This window comes from Chiloscyllium plagiosum, chromosome 35 (assembly GCF_004010195.1).
Source record: "Chiloscyllium plagiosum isolate BGI_BamShark_2017 chromosome 35, ASM401019v2, whole genome shotgun sequence".
Taxonomy (NCBI): Eukaryota; Metazoa; Chordata; class Chondrichthyes; order Orectolobiformes; family Hemiscylliidae; genus Chiloscyllium; species Chiloscyllium plagiosum.
In genome coordinates this window covers 23,997,835-24,020,269 of record NC_057744.1, presented here as the reverse complement: position 1 = coordinate 24,020,269, position 22,435 = coordinate 23,997,835, and the positions used below count along the sequence as shown (strand labels likewise).

The 22,435-nt window shown below is 39.6% G+C and overlaps 1 protein-coding gene and 1 long non-coding RNA gene across 5 annotated transcripts in view; one reads left to right on the top strand and one right to left on the bottom strand.

Moving 5' to 3' along the window:
* The window catches only part of LOC122540707 (otoancorin-like), a 204,294-nt gene that overhangs the window by 155,441 nt on the left and 26,418 nt on the right, over positions 1–22,435 (top strand). For both annotated transcript variants that reach the window (XM_043676824.1, XM_043676826.1), the window contains exons 14-15: positions 229–347; positions 11,643–11,781. In XM_043676824.1, the coding sequence (XP_043532759.1) occupies positions 229–347; positions 11,643–11,781 (258 nt within the window). The remainder of the gene's footprint in view (positions 1–228; positions 348–11,642; positions 11,782–22,435) is intronic.
* Positions 5,114–22,435, bottom strand: part of LOC122540711 — a 69,029-nt gene continuing 51,707 nt past the window's right edge. For 2 of the 3 annotated variants that reach the window (XR_006309387.1, XR_006309388.1), the window contains exon 3: positions 8,164–8,627. This is a non-coding gene — a long non-coding RNA (uncharacterized LOC122540711). Of the gene's footprint in view, positions 5,891–8,163; positions 8,628–22,435 lie in introns of those variants that run through there. The other variant, XR_006309389.1, reaches the window with a different exon arrangement.

Genomic DNA, 22,435 nt, shown 5'->3' with positions numbered 1-22,435 from the left:
TGGTTTTGTATAATGTGGCAAGTACTGTTATTTTCAGTGAGAAAATATTTCTTGCCCCAATATCTTAATGCTCAAACTGCACGACAGAGTCAACGAGATTGCTATACTTGCAACAATGATGGGTTGGCCATGTTCCGCAATGAGAAATGTTATTGTGTTTTAGAACATTAACTGTATCAGTCTTGTGTTTTTCATTAACCCTATTAACACTGCTCATGTAATTTACAGATTCGCTGTTTTTCTATCAAATTCTTTAAAGACAAGAAGACCAGCAATTCAAATTACTTCAGCAAGCTGACACAAGAAGACATTGATGAATTCTTGATCTCATACATGATTTTTCAACCGTAAGTGATGTTCTTTTCTTCACATAGTCACAATTCAAATTAGACAGAAATGTAAGAAAACATATTATCTCCCATTTTCTGGGATGATTGACTTGCTTCATTATTACTTTCTATTCCAGACAACCTCTTGGTATAAAAACTGTCCTTTCCTCCCAATGTAAGGATTGCATTCTTTCGAGTTCTCATCAACACTAATTCTCACTCAAATCTTTTCTTTCTTAATTTTCATCAAGTGGGAGGTGGAGGGGTGCGCTCCTTTGAAAATGTTTTCCCATTTTCTTTATATCTAGTATAGAATAATGTTCAAAGACTATGACAACAAAAATCAATGTTTTTTAATTGTGTCCTGGAGATTGTTTTTGAATACCTGGAAACTCAGTGCAAGTGGGATTGTTGCAATTTTACTGATCAAAACTGAGTGATATGGAATTAAGACCCAAATTCATCATTGAATGGTGAAAATGCTTTGTGGTGCTAAATGGCGGACTACTATTACTGTGTTGTTATTCCTTTTTAATCTGTACATTTCAAGGAATCCTGCATTGGTTTGTGTTTGAGAATAAAACATTCAACCTTTGAGAAGCAATCTTCATTATTAATCAAGATTAATTAATAATTAGCTCATGTTTCCCTTATTAAAGCCAGAGTGTTAGGGTTAAATCAGCAAACTGGGCACAAACCACATCCAAAGAAAATCCTCCAACTCTCCTCTCAGCCATTACTTCCATAAAATTATTGCATTTTGAAGTATTAATTTTCATACAGTTACGGGCTGAAAATGTGTTGCTGGAAAAGTGCAGCAGGTCAGGCACCATCCAAGGAGCAGGAGAATCGACGTTTCGGGCATGGTAGGGAGGAGGGACTTGGGGGAAGGGCGTTGGAAATGCGATAGGTGGAAGGAGGTGAAGGTGAGGGTGATAAGGTGGAGGTGTTCTCTGAAACGTTCCACAAGTAGGCGGCCTGTCTCCCCAATATAGAGGGGGCCACATCAGGTGCAGTAGATGCAGTAAATGATGTGTGTGGAGGTGCAGGTGAATTTGTGGCAGATATGAAGGATCGCTTGGGGCCTTGGAGGGAAGTAAGGGGGGAGGTGTGTGGGCGCAAGTTTTGCATTTCTTGCAGTTGCAGGGGAAGGTGCCGGGAGTGGAGGTTGGGTTGGTGGGGGGGGTGTGGACCTGACGAGGGAGTCATGGAGGGAGTGGTCTTTTCGGAACGCTGATAGGGGAGGGGAGGGAAATATATCCCTGGTGGTGGGGTCCGTACCTCCAAACGGACCCTACCACCAGGGATATATTTCCCTCCCCTCCCCTATCAGTGTTCCGAAAAGACCACTCCCTCCGTGACTCCCTCGTCAGGTCCACACCCCTCTATATTGGGGAGACAGGCCGCTACTTGCGGAAAGTTTCAGAGAACACCTCTGGGACACCCGGACCAACCAACCCAACCACCCCGTGGCTCAACACTTCAACTCCCCCTCCCACTCCACCAAGGACATGCAGGTCCTTGGACTCCTCCTTCGCCAGACCATTACAACACGACGGCTGGAGGAAGAGCGCCTCATCTTCCGTCTAGGAACCCTCCAACCACAAGGGATGAACTCAGATTTCTCCAGTTTCCTCATTTTCCCTCCCCCCACCTAGTCTCAGACCCAACCCTCAAACTCAGCACCACCTTCCTCACCTGCAATCTTCTTCCTGACCTCTCTGCCCCCACATCCACTCTGGCCTATCACCCTCACCTTATCACCCTCACCTTAACCTCCTTCCACCTATCGCATTTCCAATGCCCCTCCCCCAAGTCCCTCCTCCCTACCTTTTATCTTAGCCTGCTTGGCACACTTTCCTCATTCCTGAAGAAGGGCTCATGCCCGAAATGTCAATTCTCCTGCTCCTTGGATGGTGCCTGACCTGCTGCACTTTTCCAGCAACACATTTTCAGCTCTGATCTCCAGCATCTGCAGTTCTCACTTGCTCCTTTTCATACAGTTAGTATTTCTTCACATTCTTCAAATGAGAATCGTCATGATTTTTATCTTGCCCTGTCTCAGGAGAATGCTGCATCTTAGCTATTTGCTGCCCTGTTTTTTGCTCCTGACCAGCTACAACAAGCACCCCCAGCATCCATCTCTCTTGTCCACCCATCCTCATACAAACTCTGGCCTTGAATTTGTACAGGGGAATAAAGCGAGACAATTTCACGATTCCTTCCAGAATTCATCTCCGCCAAGATTTGTTTTGCCCTGTTATGGCAACAGAATTGCCAATGAATGACCTGTCTTTGAGCCATGACCAAGGTAAGTTTCACTTCAGTGTCAGCTGGTGCTTGTGAGCAATGCCTAAAACACTGAATATCGATTTGAATCATTTTCCTGCACACAGCCTGGCTCCCAAGTTAAGGTAACTTCGACTTAACTCAAATTCGAAATATAAAATTTGCCATCAAATGAAAATCTTGCTTGTTTTAACAGAAACAAGGTAAAAGCTTTGCCAAGATCATGGACCCATTGTCTCAATTCATCCCCATTTTCTGTGTTTGACCAAGGAGCTGTTGAAATGGTTCCTTGTCATTGGCTGTAGAAAGACTGAAGCGACTGGGGTTGTATACCCTTGAGTTTCGAAGATTGAGAGGGGATCTGATTGAGACGTATAAGATTATGAAAGGATTGGACACTCTGGCAGTAGGAAACATATTTCCACTGATGGGTGAGTGCCGAACCAGAGGACACAGCTTAAAAATACGGGGTAGACCATTTAGGACAGAGCTCAGGAGAAACTTCTTCACCCAGAGAGTGGTAGTATTGTCTATTGTCTATTGTCTAAAAGATCATGACAAAAGTATTTCACTTGGATCTGCCAAGTGCTTTTTTCTCTTTTTACTTCAAATTCATTGAAATTCCGTGCGGTTATCTGCCTCCATTCAGTCATGATCAGGCATCATTGCATGACATACTATTGCATTCTCTTATTCACTGATTCCAGTTTGTTTGAGTTGTTATGGTCAGTTTGAGCTTGTTGTCAGAACTGAAAGAATTTAATCACATGCCGTGTGGTGGAGCACAAATACGAATTCAAAGTTAAAATTGAAAACATTTTTTTGGTTATTGAACAAAGTTTGGAATGATGGGGATGCTTCCACTCAACAATAATTGAACAATGCTCCTTACCATGCTTCAGTGGTATATTACATTAGACTGAAGTATTCTAATTCTCAAGGTGAATAATGATTCATTTCACAGGTCCTAATGCAAATATCCTATGAGGCGTGAGTCAAAAATACTATCAGAAATAGCAGTTCTATAATATAACAGCATCTCATGCTGATGTCATTTCAGATTTTGGCAGGATAGATTTGAAGTTTTTAAATATTAAGCATTGTTTAACACTCACAAAATAGCCTCCTGATTACACACCACTAATAATAAAGCTTATATTATTTGCAGTTGTTTGGTTGAATATTATATGATAGAAGAGAACATTATTAGTGGAATCTGCTTTTCCATAATACTGAGTGGGAAGTACTGGGTCTTGAGAACTTAGCATAAATTTGGTGAAGGTAATCCAGGTTACTGGGGATAAATAGGAAGGCAGTATTTGAGATGTAAACAGAGGAGCCATCATCTTGTTGAATGGTGGAGCCATGGATGGGATTCTATAGGACCAGAGAGTTCTTTTAGATATTGCTACATGGACTCCTTTGTCTCTAAAATAGTGCACATGAGAAATGACACATTTCCAAATGAAAGTGCAACATCTGCCATACTAGGAAAAAACAGAAAAAGGAGGCATCCTTTCCCACTCCTGAAGCAGGCATTAGGCCATTTTCACTTGTGAATAAAATATCTAACATCTTCCTGAGGCCCCTATTGCAAAGCTGGATTGTTTTGAGGGAAAGGCTGGTGAATCATCTCTGCGAAGGGATTGTCTTCTACATCCCACATTAAACTCTTTAGTCCAAATTATAGTTGCACCTAACTCAAGATCTTTGACATTCAGACTATTCAACCATCACCTGGTCCCCAAAAGACATGTTCAAACAAAAGCAGAAGTTTCTGGAAAATCTCAGCAGGTCTGGCAGCACCTGTCGAGAGAAATCAGGGTTAACTCTTTTGAGGGTGTTCTGATCCTTCTTCAGAACACCCTCAAACTGCCAACCCTTTAGATTTTATTTTTGATTTTAAATAATTGCTTGGTTCATTATGAATTATGAACAAAAGATTGAGGAGAAACAATTTATAGCTGATAATTCTGTAGTGGAGTGTGTCCTCCTGCATGCTGTATCTCAGCACTTTTATTTTAAATATATGTTCTATTCAAACTGTTTCTCAAACCACTCAGCTATGTTTTTATAATAATCACATTTATCAGACACAGAATTTCAGACACTTTTTCATCAGGCATGGAAACTGATTGATAACCCTTTTCAGACAGATTTCCACTTTTGAAAATTGGACTGTCAGTATCCAACTCACTGTCAATCTTCTGTCAGCCCCCAATGTGTGATAATACCTCTGTTATCATTAGTTCTTCAAATTTTACTCACTTAATTGATATTTCTCATTTCCCTGTCTCTTTTTTTGTCCATTTGGAACTCTCTTGTAAGCATGTTGATATTTATTGGTTTCCATCCCATTTTTTTAAAGCAATTGCATGAGGTTGAATAAATATGGCATCAATAACTGTCTCAGCATGTATCAGTCATCATGAATCATTTATTCAGAATGTAAATATAAGAACAGCAAAAATGATCTGCAGTTTTTTGTGGTAGTTTTCATGAAGGTGAGATGGGCAGCTCTTCCTTGTTCACATTTCAGAATGTAGAAACAAAAACATATATTGTTCGCAGAAGCATACTTTTAAGATGAGACTTTTTTTGGTTCTGCAAATGGTCTTTTGGTCTCAAAATTACAGTTATAAGGATGGCCCACATTGGCACAATCATACAGAGCAGACCACTAGAAGCATGACTTGTAGGGTGATTCTGACTTCAGCCAATATGTAATTTTTAATGTGAGTTCTCCAGCTAATTCCATCTTTCAGCCACACACTACTTGAAGCTGTGTGCAACAGCAAGGAGGAAATCCCCATCTTATCCCCTCTGTGGTATTTAAAGAGGTCAGCACCACTTCTGCTCAGTTGCTAATTGATTTCTTGTTGAGTTTATAGAAGTGCTTGGATGTCTGAGTCACGATTTAAAAGTTGACATCTACAGGGAGTGATGCAGGACATGTTGGGAGATTGGGTTTTGACAGTCAAGTTTCTTGTTCCCATTAATGAGTGCTGTAGTTTTTTGTTCACTTCAGCCTGCAGCAAGACAGGGATCATGAGCAGAGGTGGATGTAGAAACTCAAGTTTGTGGTAGCAAAGTTAACGGAATTTCACTCTTGGGAGGTTTTCTTCACCACCTTATGGCAAGGTCAGGATTATTTTCCCAAAGTCTTTCTGTTTCCCGGTCAGTTCCAAAAGCTGGTGGAAACCATTCTTGGCCTCAGACTTAATTCCATGGAATTCATTGTTTGTATTGATGCACCTTCAGTTCTTTCAAACCTAAAACCATTCGTAAGGCTTATTAATAAGCTGCTTATTATTACTAGACAGTCTAACATTCTAATTCCATTTCCGATTGTTAAACTGTGTGGTGATTCACGAAAGCAATTTCTATTCTACTTCTACACTTTAATTAACTTCTGCATTCCAGCAAGCATTTAATTATGCAAGATTAACTGGAAATCTCAACACAGCTTTGTAATCTATTTGTTTGAAGTATCTATCCAGTTACTCTTCCGATTTTTCACAACTTTAATCTGATCATGACCCCTTTTTCAGGTGGGTTACTGCGACGATTTCCAAAAAAAAATCCCTTTAACTTTACTTCTAGAAAAAATAAACTTGAAGCACTTTCCTGTAAAATGGAACTTTGACTATTAACGGGCACAGTGGTGGTTCAGTGATTAGCACTGCTGCCTCGCAGCGCCCAGGACCTGGGCTCGATTCCAGTCTCGGGTGACTGTGTGGAGTTTATACATTGTCCCTGTGTCTGTGTGGGTTTCCTCCGGGTAGTCTGGTTTCCTCCCACAGTCCAAAGATGTGCAGGTTAGGTGAATTGGCCAAGTTAAATTGCCCGCAGTATTCAGGCGTGTGTAGGTTAGGTGCGTTGGTCGGGGGAAATGTAGAGTAATGGGGAAGGGGCCTGGGTGGAATACTCTTTGGAGGGTTGGTGTGAACTTGTTTGGCCAAATGGCCTGTTTCCACACTGAAGGGATTCTATGATGATCTATTGTAAACTGATTTTTTTTTCTGTGCAGCTATAAATATATTCTTATAGCCCCTGTGGTGATGGACAGCATTTAAAAATGCCATACAAATTTCCAGACTACTAACAAAGAATCACTCAACAAGGTCCAATTTTAAGATCCTTTTCTTTAACAAACTCAATCAACAATGTCTAAATGTTTCTGAGCAGGTAAGTAATGAATCACGGGAAAGCCACTTCCTCATTAAGTGACACCACTAAATGCACCATGCCACATCCCTTCATTCAATCTGAAACTCAACAGGTCTGGCATCTTTTGTGGAGAGAAAATAGAATTAGCATTTCGGATCCAGTGACCCGTCTTTCAAACTGAAGGCACCTAGGAAACATTGGTATTGAACTTGATGACAAAGCATGGCAAAGGTCGGGATTGGGGAGGAGCTGCAAAGAAAGGGGACCTGAGAGTTGGAGCCCAGAGGGAGAGAGCGGAACAAAGGGATCGCTGATGGCAAGCCAGCAAAGAAGAAAAGCTAGCAAGGTGATGAGTGGGTGAAAATAGGGTTGGCTGTGCTGAAAACAACTCATGCCATGACAGGGCTTGCAATGTGAGCATGGGTAAAAGACACAACAGGAGGTGTGCAGGGTTTAAAAAGTTGAGTCCTGATGTCTGTAGGGTCCCCAAGCAGAAAATGAGATGCTTTCCTCCATCACAGGAAATGACTTTGCTGGAGAAACCCAGCAGGTCTGGCAGTATCTGAGGGAAGAAAGCAGAGTTGATGATAAGCATCCAGTACCCTTCTTCAAAGGTTTCCAGCAATTTCTGCTTTGCCAGTATCTCCAGTTCTTTTTGGGGATTTTTTTTGCTGTTCCTCTCACGTGCATTAAGCTTCACCAGAGCCCAAGACAGTAACGACAGTCTGGGAATATGATGATGCGCTGAAGTGGCGGGCAACTGAAAAATCAGAGTCATTTTTACAGACAGTACATAGGTGTTCCACAAAGCCGTCACGCAGTCTGCAATCTGACTCCCTGTACCCAGTGAATAGGGTTCCAACAACAAAGCATCCTTCTGGTGTCTGTTTCATCTTTAAATCAATTTGGAAAGAGCTAGGGAAGGGAACACAAGTTTAAATCCCCCAAAGGTAACTACCACAGTAGCAAAGTTAAAAGTCACACAACACCAGGTTATAGTCCAACAGGTTTAATTGGAAGCACACAGGGGCTCCGAATCATTACCACAGTAGCATGTAAGTTCAATTACTTATTAAAAATGTGGATAGAAAGTTGGTCTCATTAGAAGTGAGTGTATGCATCGCAAGGGTCCTTTAGAGATGTAAATCTACCGTATTGACATAATAAGGCACTGAGTTCAAAGACAATTAGGAATGGGCAACAAATGTTGGTCTTGCCATTGACACCCATGTGCCATGACAGAATTAAACAAAAAGAACAATTTCTTCAAGCAAGTTATTTACTGCTATCAACATTCTGCTTGGAGATTATCACAGCAGCAGCAGCTCTGAAAGTTCAGTAAGACCAGTGTCCTTCAAGGTGTGCACATTGGCACTTGTGTTTCTGTGGGTTTTAACCTGGTCCTGTGGGCACCATTCAAAAAGATCATATGGGTTGATCTTAGCAGAATTCATATGATAAGTTTTCAACGTCTCCCATTTCAGGATATTATGGTTTGATTTATTTGGTTTATTGTCAATTTGTGAGCAGCACAGACAGATCATAGGAAGCAAGGACATATACATCATAGGGAGAAACGTGTTGTGCAGAGTACAGTAAGGAATACAGGTTACACAGCACAGGGGCCTCAAGTCAAAAGACACAGCTTAATATTTAAGTATCTTGTAAAATTTGACATGTGTGAACTTTGCAGAATGATAATTTCTAACAGCATTACCAAGCATTAATTACATTCCGTGTTTCTGAGATGCTAGGATTGTGTGAGTTGTAGAGTATTTCCTTTTTGCTGAGTTCCTGTTCTTTCGTCTCTTCCTCTTCTTCTTGGGCAAGGTTGACATCCTGCAAAGAGATGGCCACAAATGCAGAGTTGTGGTTTGGTTACAAAGCTCAAAAATAAGAGATAAATTCTTCCACCTTCTAAAATTTTCAGTCAGAAAAAATAGTGGCAGAAAGGAGAGATAAGATGAACAATGAATGATTAGGTATGTGTGTTTGGTCATGGTTTCAGCACATATGCTGCCCACAGCTTCGGTCATGGTCATATGAATAATAAGGAGCTCCATCTAGATTAAAGTCTGGTAACTGTGCCTGTCTCCCCTGCCAGCTGGTGTTGCATCCTGGATTTGTGTCACCTTCTCCTGCAAGAGGCAGAAAGGGTGTCAGTGAATGTGATCCAATATGGATGAGTAATTTGTGTCATTTGTGCTTGTTGGCTATATCTGTAACCAGGAAGATGTAGGTGAAACAGGATTATTGAGGTCAGTCATGGATAGGGATTTTCAGTAGGTAAGGAAAAGGGGATGACTGGTCTCTGAAGTTAGTGGTTCAGTTGATTGAATATGGCATTTGACGCTGCATTCTTTGATCTTGACCTCTCCTGTGAGGTCAGTGAACTCCTTGTGACATTGTTTTCTGGAATAAAGATAAGAGCTGACTTTTGCTGTTTAATTGAACTCAGTGTTTCACAATGTCTATCAGGACAGCTGGATATCTCTCCTACATTCCACCTCCCACCCAAGGCCTCCAGTGTATTCTGTCAGAATTTACATCAAATTGTTGCTCTCCTGCAAACCAATTCGGCCCCTCCTTGCAGGCTGGTTGTTTGCTCAGCCGTTGCAGGCAGAATAAACCTTCCCTTTCACAATCTGGGTTTAAGTAGATCGAGGCTAGCTTTATGTGATGTTGAACTTGGATTTCTCCAGAAACATTTTAGCAGTCAACAGCAAATTTAGCCACTGCTGCACGCTCCAATCAGTGAATGAGCAGGCAACATGATGTTTGTGTGCCACCTGCATCAGATGTAATAATTAGGGAGTTAGTTGCTTTTGATGATTGTCCAGTGTTATCTCCAATGTATAACCCTGTTGCGTATTTAGCTTGTCTCTTTAAGACCAAAAGGTTTAATGACTGTCAATTGCAGACCCTAACATGAACTATGTGTCATTCTGATCTATCAGAGAAGCTTGCAAATTAACAATTTTCAATTCCTGGGGCCAGATTTGGATTTCATTGTGTACGTTTTGTAGGTGTACATGATGGCTAATCTCTGTGATAGGTTTAAAGCATTGACTATACCTGAAAAATGACCAATCTCATCTGAAACAGTCAGTAGAGTCATAGAGATTTACAGCACAGAAACAGATCCTTCGGTCCAACTCATCCATGCCGACTAAATAGCCTAAAATAATGTAGTCCAATTTGCCAGCATTTGGCCCACTCCAAAGCATTCCTGTTCTTATACATGTCCAGATGCCTTTTAAATGTTGTAATTGCACTGGCATCCTCTGGCAGTTCATTAGAAACAGTTTGATCTAGGAGGTCCCTTATGTTTTTAAATGGGGACAAGGGCTTATGAAAGTCTCACCTGAGCTTCTTTGTTGGAATGGGGTTCTAGGGACAGATCAGGGCTCAGGATTCTTCAGGCTTCCCTCACCTGTGAAAGTCTAATTGATGGTCTTTCCTCAGACCTCCCAGTTTGGGTACATACTGAAGGCATATCACAAATGGCCTGTGTTTGATAATCAGTTCTTGCACTTTGTCAAGTCAACAGAAGCTGGCATAAAAATGGTTAGCTTTCTTTTCCTTTTGTTATATAGCTTCTGTAAACTGATATTTCATGTGCATGGACATATGCCAACTCTTACTCATTTGTGCAGAAATGCATATATATCAATTTGTGGGTTCTCTGAATGTGTATGTGACTACACGCTGTCACTAAGACACACATTGTGAATTCATCAGATAGGGGAAGCCAATTCCACTCCATAACATCACATACCCTTAAAAAACCTGGGAGGGGACCACTCAACTCCATCGTTTGCTCAATTTGTGTTCCTCATGCGAAAGAGCACAGTATCACTCATTCGAACTCTCACTGGCGAAATCTCTCCACTGAACATGGACCAGATTTGTAAGGTTAATAAAATGCTTCCACATCAATAAGCTCCAACTACTCTATTGCTGCTGAAATGTGTGGTACAGTAATTTATAAAATGGCTGACACAAGACCTAAAATCTCTCAAAGATTTTGAAGATGAAAACAAAAACTTTACAAAATGTTTGTGGATTTTTAAGTTAATTTGTGAGCTGGAGTAAAGTTTGAATTACACGTCCTTTGAGATGGTTCCTTTTAAAATGAATAAACTGTAATTTCCTGCCTCGGGTAAAATGTCTCCTGAGAAAAGTAATTTTAATTAAGAAAACATGGGAATGTACGCCAGGGAATCAGAGAATCACATGCTGTGTCATCGTCTATTTTTTAAAAAGTAGACAAAATGTCATGCCACCAAAACATTTTTCCTATTGAATTCTCCATCCTTGGAGGGAAATATATATTGTGACATAAATAGGGAGTTATTATGGTGTGAGTGGAAGAAGCGTACAATGAGGGACATGCATTTTTGTGAATATATCACAAAATACTTCAAATTTCTAAATATCACAAAACTTTTTTGACCCAATCATTTAAACTTGCGAGCCCATTCAGTTGTATCAGACACTGTTTTTGTGAATATATATTGCAACTTGTGTTAGCTCCCGAATTCTGTCAAAAGGCTCCATGTACTCTTCCTCCAGTAAACAATTCACTCAATTCCTCAGGCTCTATTCTCTCACACATATCCTGTTATCTCTGTCCCAGCATTTGCAGTTGTGTCATCCAACCTTTCGCCTCCTTTCTTTAGAATTCCTTTTCACCACTTTCTGTTCCTTTTGGAACCACTTCTTTGACCAAGCTTCCTTTAGTCACCTGACCTAATTGCCATTTTATTATTTCCTCTCACACATCTTTCCTTCTTTTGAGACCCTATGTCAATATTAATTGTTGTTGTTACATACCTGCCTTATACTTTTCAGGGAGATTAAGGAACTGAAGCTCATTCCACGAATTTTGTGCCCCAACATGGTTGAGCTAATAAGCCAGGCCAATATCACAATGCTTCCCCGAAGTTCACCCAGACGTAAGGAACTTCTCGATTACACAAAAGATTGCCTGGTAAGTTTTGCAGGACTTACAAAGTCTACATGTTTATGTGTTGCTAATGTTCTGTGAATAATAGCATTGTACTAGCATTAAGCCTCACAAGACAGGGTGCTCTCCCAAACAGCATTCTTAAGATGCCATTCTAGGGTCACACATCACATTTATATACATCACAGCATTGTGAATAGTTTTACTTTGAGTTCATGTTTAGAGTAATAGTTGTTGAGAAGGAAAGGGATGTTTATGTAATTTTTCACCTGCACTAATTGAATCTGCTCTCAACCTTAACCTTCGAGCCTTCCTCCCGACATAGATGACACGTTGACTTCCGTACCACCACCTTCATCCCCTAACCCCTTATTAATTTTTTTTTGGATTTTGTATGTAAATAGTTGAATCTGTGCAAGAAAGTAGAAATGCAATTCCTTTCTTCATAGTAGCTGCTGTCTACTTCTTTGCCCATTCTATATTTAATTGACAATTATGACTGCACGTATGACAAAACAGGGTAAATTAATATCCAAATCTGAAAATGCATTGTTGCACATGGTCACCATTGGCTATAATCTGGAACTGTGGGTGAGATGAACTGAAAGTTAAACCTCTGGTGACACAAAGTGGTGAAATAACTTAAGGATAGAAAATACATTGGCTAACAGCAACCTATGCAGCCTGGTATTAGGACAAATGTTGGTGCAGGAGGGGATGCAGAGAGGGGAAAATGGAAAGAAGTAAACAGCATAAGACAGGAGATCTTCATGCAGTGTCCAGTGAACACCATCTCAGTTCCTCCTCAGGAACAAGCAGATGTCAAAGACAGAGCACCATTTTGCCTGTCTCAATTCTGCCATTGGGCAACAGTGTTTTTTTTTCTGGAATGTATTTATTATTTTAAATTCTGAAACCTCCTCCTCATGACCTGAAGCAGATAGTGGTTCTCTAAGTTGTGAATCCCTGATTCAGATAGATGTCAGATAGGTAGTTGAAAAGTTGCCAATTTGGTATTTCAGTCTGAATACCAAACTGAAAGCTTTGTTAAAAAAATTATAAGTTGAATTGTCTTATATCTGTTAATAGCTTTTAATTTCAGTCATGTCATTGCATGTTAGAGCTTTAATTCAATGCAATGTTTAAAGTGAGGATGGAAATTTCAATTCTAAAATGCCAATGACAGATTCATAATCTGTCTGGTAAGTAACATCTGCTCACTGAATAAGTGTCCATCTGGAGATGCTTCAGTTCCCAATTCTAGACTCACTGACTTCTGGATTGTACAAATTATCCTTCATGGTGAACATTTTAATAAAAAGACTGTCAGATTTTGCATTTCATTACTCTTCACACTGACATGGTCAAACTTGTAAGCACAAGGTGGCAGTCAATCAATGTTTAGCATGATTAAGGTCAGTGAAGCTCGTGACAGATGATGGGGATGATATCTGTCTTCATCACCTGGGCGTTAACCAATTCCTAGATAGATTGCAGAAAGGAAAATTCATCGAAGGGGATTCGCCATTTCAGAATTGAAGCTTTGGGCTTGTTTCTGAACCTGACTAACTTTCCTTCTGTTGACTCAAGTGAAACTCACGCAAGTTCATGCTGTGTGCTTTTCTCTTCCCCTTAGTCTATCTTGACAACACCTGAAAACAAAGGATCACAAAGTGCTGAGTTTGTATGTGGTTTATCTGATTGCTCCTCTTTAGGGCTCTCTATGATTTGTTGAGTCAAAATCTTTCACAAGCATGAAAGAATATATATCACTGACAATTCACTTCCCAGCAATATTCACTTTCCACTCAGTATACCATTATTGAGTGGTTCATTTCAATTGCTGAAAATTGACACATCATGAAGAAATTTATAGTTTGCCCAAAGCCAGAAAATGGATAAATTTCATATTTGTCACTGGTATCTCAACAGTAAATAAAATTCAATGACATTGACAAAGGAAAAACACAAGACTGGTAGGGCATAGAGAATCAATGCTTCAACGTACATATACAAAAATTCAATTTAGTGAGAGTTGCTAATGATTAAAACAATCAATTCTCTGAATGCAAATAATTATATCACAGGCTTTTAAAGTGGCAGAGGTAGATTTTAAATATGGTCACAATTCAGTTAAGAACTCTTCACACATTATGTGGAGTTGGAGAGATATAGAGCACAGAAACAGACCCTTTTGTCTAACACATCCATGCTGACCAGATATCCCAACCCAATCTAGTCCCACCTGCCAGCATTTGGCCCAATATCCCCCCACACCCTTCCTACTCCTAAACCAATCCAGATGACTTTTAAATGTTAGAATTGTGTCAGCCTCCACCACGTCCTCTGGCAACACATTCCATACATGCACCATTCTCTGGTGAAAAAGTTACCCCTGAAGACCCTTTTAAATCTTTCCACTCTCACCTTAAATTTATGCCCTCTATTTCTGGACTCCCCCACTTCAGGGAAAATACCTTGTCCAATTTTCCAATCCATGCACCTCATGATTTTATAAACCTTTATAAAGGCACCTCTCAGTCTCAGATTCTCCAGGGAAAATAGCACCAGCATATTCAGCCTCTCCCTATAGGTTAAACCCTGCATACCTTGTCAACATCCTTGGAAAGCATTTCTGAACCCATTCAAGTTTCACAACATCTTCCTATAGGAGGGAGATCAGAATTGCTTGCAATATTCCAAAAGTGGTCGAACCAATGTCCTGTACAGATGCAACATGACCTCCCAGCTCCTATACTCAATGCACTGAACAATAAAGGAAAGCATACCAAACACCTTCTTCACTCTCCCATCTACCTGTGACTCCACTTTCACCGAACTATGAACCTATACTCCAAGGTCCAAGGACATCTAAGCAAATAAGTTCACACTCTCCTACTTTGATTAGAATAAAGCACTTCTTTGTTTTAATTGAGGACTATTGTTTCTTGTTCTTTTTCAACCTAGAAAGAGTTACAGAGAGCAAATATGGTGTACATGAAAAACAGGTCACTACCATATACTCATTGTTTTTATGCCACACAAAGTGGCTCTCATTGTTTTATATGTACCTTGCCTTTAAGAAAGTTCACTTTTAAGGGCACCTTGTGCTGTGTATACAATGTTGTGGCACTCTTTGCCAGTTAGTCAGCTTTAAGTCTGCAAGCTACTGACAGAAATCAATTGGTTAATGTTTGTTTCATACTTTGTAATGTGCTTTATTGTTTTAAATAAACTGACTTATGGAGTTTATCAATCCCTGACCAAGAATTGAATACTAAACAATTATCAACATATTATTGATAACAAATGAAAATTAGTTAATTCTTCCATTCTACTCTGACTTTTCTATCAAAGGCTGATCATTGGTTTAATATGGGAGAACTTCCCCTCAATATTAAACAATGAATGTATAAGATTGAATTGTCCAGAACTTATAGTTGGTCTAATAAGTTGAAATTTGTAAATTTGTCCCATATTTTTATGGGTGAGGTGAAAGATGTTAGGCCCATTTTATGAAGATTAAAGCAGTCAGTTATGTTTCTTTGCTTATATTCAATTTTATTTGTAATGTAGGTATAACCAAATCATATGCATCATACCAATTTGTCTAGAAATGATCCACAGGATTTTATTTTCCCTTTTCTAACATCAATGCATAAGATCATCAGAATCAGAATTCTGAATAGGTCATAAGCTGGCTCTGCTATTTGGTAAGCTCAGAACTGATTTGATCATGGCCTTAACTCCATTTTCTTGTGTTTTCCATAAACCTTCACTCATTTGTCAATCAAAAATCTCTCTCAATCAGTTTTGATTCACTGATTCAGTTGTTAACTCCATCTGTGAAAAAGAATTCCAAAGATTTATGACCCGCTGAGAAACAAAATTGTGCTAATTTCCTATTTAAATGGGAAACCTTTCCTTATTAAGCAGCTCCCCTGAATTCTCGATTTCCTCACAAGCAGAATGATCCTCCCATCTTCCAAGTTGTCAAACTCCCTCAGAATATCTAGGGTTTCAATCTGGTTATCTCTCAGACTTCTTAACTCCAATAGGTACAGTCCAATTTGCTCAAAAATTCCTCACTCCAGGAGTGAGCTGAGCGAACCTCCTCTGAACTGCTTCCAGTGTAGATTTAATCCTCCTTAAGTAAGGAAACCAAAAGCACATACAGCTCTTCATATGCAATCTCACCAGTGACCAGTAAAATCATAGCAAGACTTCCCAGCGTTTATGCTCCATCTCCTTGCAATAAAGGCCAACTTTCCATTTACTTTCCTAATTACTTGTTGTATCAAATAACTTTGTGTGATTTATGAATAGGACCAAATCCCACTCTATTACAACACTGCGCTGTCCTTCACTATTTAAATAATTTATTTTTCTATTTTTCCTGTCAAAATGGACGACCATATGTTTTCACAAATTATACACTTGCCAAATTTTGCCTGCTCATTGAAATTATTTTTATGAAGTTGCACATTCTTGCTGTTTTCTTTACAATTAATTTCCTTACATATTTTGGAGGTTTTGATGTTGGACAGAGGTGAACAAAGTTAAAAATCACATAACACCAGGTTATAGTCCAACAGATTTATTTGAAAGCACTAGGTTTCGGAGCTTTTTTATCAGATGGTTGCCCTGATGAAGAAGCGACATTCCGAAAACGAGTGCTTCTAAATAAACCTGTTGGACCATAATCTGGTGTTATGTGATTTTTAACTCCCTAGTTATCTTTTGACATCAGCAAATTTGAATACAGTACAGTCTCTCCTTTCATAGTGTCATACAGCATGGAAATAGACCTTTGGGTTCAACCAGTCCATGCCGATCATAATCCCAAACTAAACTAGTCCCACCTGTCTGTGCTTGGCCCATATTTCTCCAATCAATTTTTATTCATGTACTTCTCTAAATGCCTTTTAAACATTGTAACTGTAGCCACATCTACCACTTCCTCAAGAAGTTCATTCCACACAAGAACCGCTCTCTGTGTAAAAACAAAAATTGAACCTTATGATTTCTAACATCTTTTTCCTTTCACCTTAAAAATGAGCCCCCTCATTTTGAAGTCCCCCATGCTAGGGAAAAGACACCTGCCATTCGTGCTATTCCTCAGCCAATCCTTTATTGACATCAATCTCTCATTCCCAACACCATGGAAGATCTTTTAAAGATTGTTTTCTTTTTACAACTGTACTTGTCCCTCTTACCTGGACAAGTACAGTTCTGACAACATTCAAAGAGTTTGACACTATTCATGACAAAGTGGCCCACTTGACTGTCGTCATATCCAGAAGCATTCACTCACTCCAATATTGATCCATAGAAACAGCAGTCTGTGCCCTCTACAAAATGCTCTGCAAAAGTTCAGCAAGGCTTCTTAGATAGTATCTTCCAAACTGATGATCAATCCTACCAAGAAGGGCAACAGCAGCAGATTTGTAGGAATACCACACCCTATAAATTCAAGCCATTCACCATCCTGACTTGGTAATATATCGCTGCTCCTTCAGTGGTGTTTGAACAAAATCTTGGTAAATTCTCCCTAATAGCATTGTGGGTCTGTCTAAATCCAGTGGAATGTCGTGATTTAAGAAAGCAGCTCACAACCACATTCTCAAGGGCAACTCAGAATATCAATAAACACTGACCAGCCACTGAAACCCATGTTCAGTGAGTGAATGACAAAAAGAACATGGTTGACTTGCTACCCCAACTCCATTTTCCCACTTGGTTCCCATATACATTGATTCTTTAGATACTAAAACCTGTATATCTCAGCTTTAAAGATACTCCATGAGAGAACATCCTCAAAGTTCTATGTATTCAAATTCAAAGATTTACAGTGCTCTGAATGAAGAATGTTCTCCTCTTCCAGTCATATTCACAATGGGGTGTTAGAAGGAAATGGCATGAAATGATGCTGAGAAACTAACATACTGGGGCGGTCATGCACTTGGAAATTAGCACAAAATGTCAATGCAAACATTCAGGTGGCATCTAATGACTGCTGTTGACATGCTATCACCTGTGTGTGTGCTACCAGCTCATTATGTGTCTCTTGTCGCATATAGATTTACCAGATGTTATTGATAGCACATGCAGATATATTTGCATTTCAATGTGTGGAAAACCAAAGACTGCAGAATGTAAAAATAAATTTGTAAAATCCAAGCTATTCATATCCAACATTGATCTATAGACAAATAACATAACAGTGAGACCCAACCAGCATGGGATTATTTGCTGTACCAGGATATAGGATTTCGCAAGGCTGTGGATAATTTATTTCTTTTCAAAAACAAGTCAACTAATTCTGTTAATTTAGCATGGCATTTTTGGGACTTCGTTGATACATAACCAGCCAGCTTGGTGCTGATCACATAATTAACAGGTTAAGATTAGACCAAAACAAATGCTACAATTTGTGGCACAGTAGCCTTCACATTAAAATCCAGATATTATTAAAATCAATTTTTTGGATGGAATCTGATGGAACTGCACTTTTACTTCACTTTCGAGGATAGCTTGTGTGGTGCAATTGTGATTTTCTCATGAATATTCCATTACCTTTGTTCTCGCACCTTAATTAACTTGGTGGGCATTGTGGGGGTTTTATTGCTGAATCTGATTTAAATTTAAAATGATGTATAATTACAGTAAATTATCAATGTGTGGTCTGTATGCTACATGGCAAAATCCATGAATAAACCATACTGATTTTTGGAAATCAAAGCAGAGAGATGATAATGTCCATGATGTGCAAGCCCTCTGCTAATTTAGAGAGAAAATAATTAACTAAGCACAGCTGTATTAATTCTTAGAATTGTTGAATTTATTCTAAACCTGACATGGAAAAAGATATTTATTGAATTAATATTCTGGTGCAGAGACTATCTGTGTGGCTTACTTGTCAAAAGCCTATTTTCATCAAGTAAATGTCACTTATAATGAAGAAGATCAGATGATTAAATATAGCTCTTAGGTCATTATGAAACTGTGGACAGAATCTTGAGGAGGATATAGATGTCTCAGCTATTGGCTCGAGTGCCAGTAAGAGCCCCATTTTGTTTTTTTCAGGAAAATGTGTCACATCTCCTGCCACTTGGATATTTATCAGACCAGCTGCAGGCATTCCTGGGATGAAGGACGTTGAGAGCAGAATTTCCATCTGCTAGCCTCTGCTTGACCTAGAGTCAGTAGGATGTTGGTGATACCCTTGGCACAACATCCAAGGGCCCAAGATCTTTGCTGGGTCACTGCTTGCAGGAGGCAGTCAGCAGGAAGGGCAGGAGGTAGTTCTCAGCAGGCCACACCTTCTTAATGCTCAGGTGCTGAGTGTCTTTGAATAAAAGACAACTACATCCGGCCGCTGTCAGTATTAGATGTGCAGGTCCTTTCATAGATCAATCAGAAGAGCTTCAGGATTGATCAAGGACATGTGATGATCACTGAACTTTGTACTTAAGAGTTGGGTTCTTGGAGAGGGTCATAGCTGCTGACTGTCGACCTCTCTGTCATGACATTGTTCACACCCAGGTGTCCTTGAAGAGGGAACATGCAGTGTTCACCAATACTCTCAATGCATTTCGAGACATGTGGGCACAACAGGGGCTGGAGCACTTTTCCTCCCCTGCCAATGCCATTTTAATTTAGTCCCCTCCTTCTCTTCTTAACCTTCTCCTAACTTTGATGTTGTTGCATTGCCCTTGCTGGGCTGTGCATGTAAATTAACAATTAATTGTAAACTTGTGTATTTTCATGGTGGTGGATGAACATGCAAAGTAAAACAGGTGATTAGGTGGTGAGGAAAAAAAGAACAGTTGAATGTGAAAGCACTTCTGAAAATGAAAAAAAACATATATTCTTTTCAGACAGAGGTGGGCACCATAATGGTTAGAGTGCATCATTGCCCCTTCCGACTTCATTTGGCTGGTGGTTTATTTGGACAAAAAAACATAATCTTTAGTGTACTCTTGTAATACAGTGGTAGTGTCCTTCCCTCTGAGCCAGAACACCTGGGTTCAAGACTAACATGTTCCAGCAGTGTGTAATATCATCTCTGATCAGGTTGGTGTTTTACAAAAAAAAAGTACAAAGTGAGCTTGATTATCAGCCACAGGTAAAGAATCCAAACAGAAAAGGTAGAATCTGGTGTTTGTAGTGAACTATTGCTCCATGATACAACAGTTGAAAACTTGGAAAGTCTTATGCAGCTTGATTCAGCTATAGATATCAGTCAATTAAAAAGTCCCTAACCTTGCCACTGTAGAAATCTGCAAGCAACCATGCACATTAGGTTGCCTTCCAGCAAAGCAACCTCTCACCAACTGCTGTGTTAATACCAGCTGTGGCAGAACAAGGTATTTAAAGGTGTATTAATTCCTTACTAAGTTCCTCAATTGGTGATGGGCAGGAAAACTGTCCATTGGCCTTCCAAACATAAGCTAAATCATGCTGGAGGCAGGAAGGCAGCAAATCCACACTCTCCACCCTCCCGCCTGAATAAACGCCCTCTCTGCCACCAAACCCAGAATATCACACAATTCTACCCTGTGGTGACTGATGACCATTCACACTGAAGGACAGTGGTCAATTTTCCAAGCAAATGTGATGTTACAATAACTTTTCTGATGGATTTATGTCATAACTTACTTGAGATTATACTCAATTTTATTTTAGATCATTTCCATGTGGGACTTAAATTAACCTTGTTCGTATTTGGAATTCAATTGGGTACTCTACTCATGCTGTACTCTACTGAACTCTACTCATGCTGGTTCCTAACAAAGCTTAGAGGCAATCACAGTGTGAAAAATCCTTTAGGATAGTGATAACCTGGAAGTTTGCAGGGATGGAAAATATTGATTCTACTGTTGGAAATGAAAATTGATTTTCTGATTTGACTTGATTTGTTACACAGTCAAACCAAGAGCTGAAAATAACTGGCTGGGATTGGCCTTTCTTCATTAATGATTCTCAAACGGCATCTCCCACTCCTGGTGTGTTGTCATACCTCACTTAACTCCTGCTCTCTGCAAACTTCTTTCCTGATCTTATTCAATAATCCACTGCCTCTAGTTTTCCTGCTTCACCTTAGGATCTCTCCACACAACAGATTCAATGTCATAGAAAGTAGAGAATAAGTAAATTTTACAATTTTGTATGACAGTAAGAAAGACAAAGGAACGAAAATGAGAAACAGAAGTGATATGGAATAGGGCATACTTGAAGAGATTCATTTAGATCCTGAATTTTGCATTTGTGACAAATACTTTCAGTCCTGTCCAAATGCAAAAGTCTCAAACTGACTCAGAACTAACTGGATGAAGTGTTCATGAGAATCTCAGTCTGTTTTGCTTTGTAAACATTTTGGATCTTGACTATATTTTTATGCTGTGCTTATATTAAACCAATTACATTGGTGCAGGCGGGAACCCTTTTACATGAAATCCATCATAAGAGATGCACACAGTGAAGGAGGAACGTTTCTGGAAATGTGTTGCTGGAAAGGCGCAGCAGGTCAGGCAGCATCCAGGGAACAGGAGAATCGACGTTTCGGGCATAAGCCCTTCTTCATTCCTGAAGAAGGGCTTATGCCCGAAACGTCGATTCTCCTGTTCCCTGGATGCTGCCTGACCTGCTGCGCTTTTCCAGCAACACATTTCCAGCTCTGATCTCCAGCATCTGCAGACCTCACTTTCTCCTCGAAGGAGGAACGTTACAAATCCAGCAAAGAGACAGGGTATTGTGTGGACGGGTGGTGGTTGGGAATTGTAGAGAAGGGAGAGAGACACAAAGAAACAGAGAGAAAAATACAGTGAAGAAATAGAGAGAAATTAAGGTGACAAGTCAAACCCACTGGGGAATATTCTATACAAACGTTTTAGTTCGACCAATACTGCCAGTATAAGTTAAAAATGATTGATTTTTATTGGAAAATATTCGAAAGCAGAAGAATAAAATTGGTTGTTTCATGACACTTTAGTTCACTGACCGAAACCTCTAAAAGTATCCCACCCATCCAAAAAAGAATAACCGTGTTTGACAAGTTGAGTTCAATTTTTTGAGGAGATGATATCCATGCAGATTATGATTTACAGCAGTTGCAGAGTACATCAGTGGTTTCCAATCTTTACAGTGATAGAGCACATTTTATTGAGACTCAGAATTCCATGCCACACCCACTTTTCCAGCTGAAATCATTTCTCATCAATATCACATTTACTTGCATTTACAATGGTTACCACCTTACGAGAGATGTTTGCAATATCGTGCAGGCAGCATGATAAAGAAGGATCAAAAGCATTAAGGTTTCAAATCCATCAGAAAGATGTCCACCATCTTACACTGCGAACACAGACACATTTTCAAGATCTGCTCAACTCATTTATTTCTAACCGTTCATTGCCCTAAATCCATTCCACACACTGCACTCAGTTCAGGGGTCTGAATTTTGCAGATGGCATTTTATATTTGCAACAATATTTCTAAATGTATAATTCTAATGAAATGATTGAATTGGTATGTATTCAATGGATGAGAGCAAAATGCAAAAGTAAATTGCAATTTGCCAGCTTAGTGGGGAACCCGGACCTGCCAATGTGTACAGAACCTTTTGATCTAGGGAGATAAAACACGCAAACACTGTTGTTAGGTTTCTATCGTCATG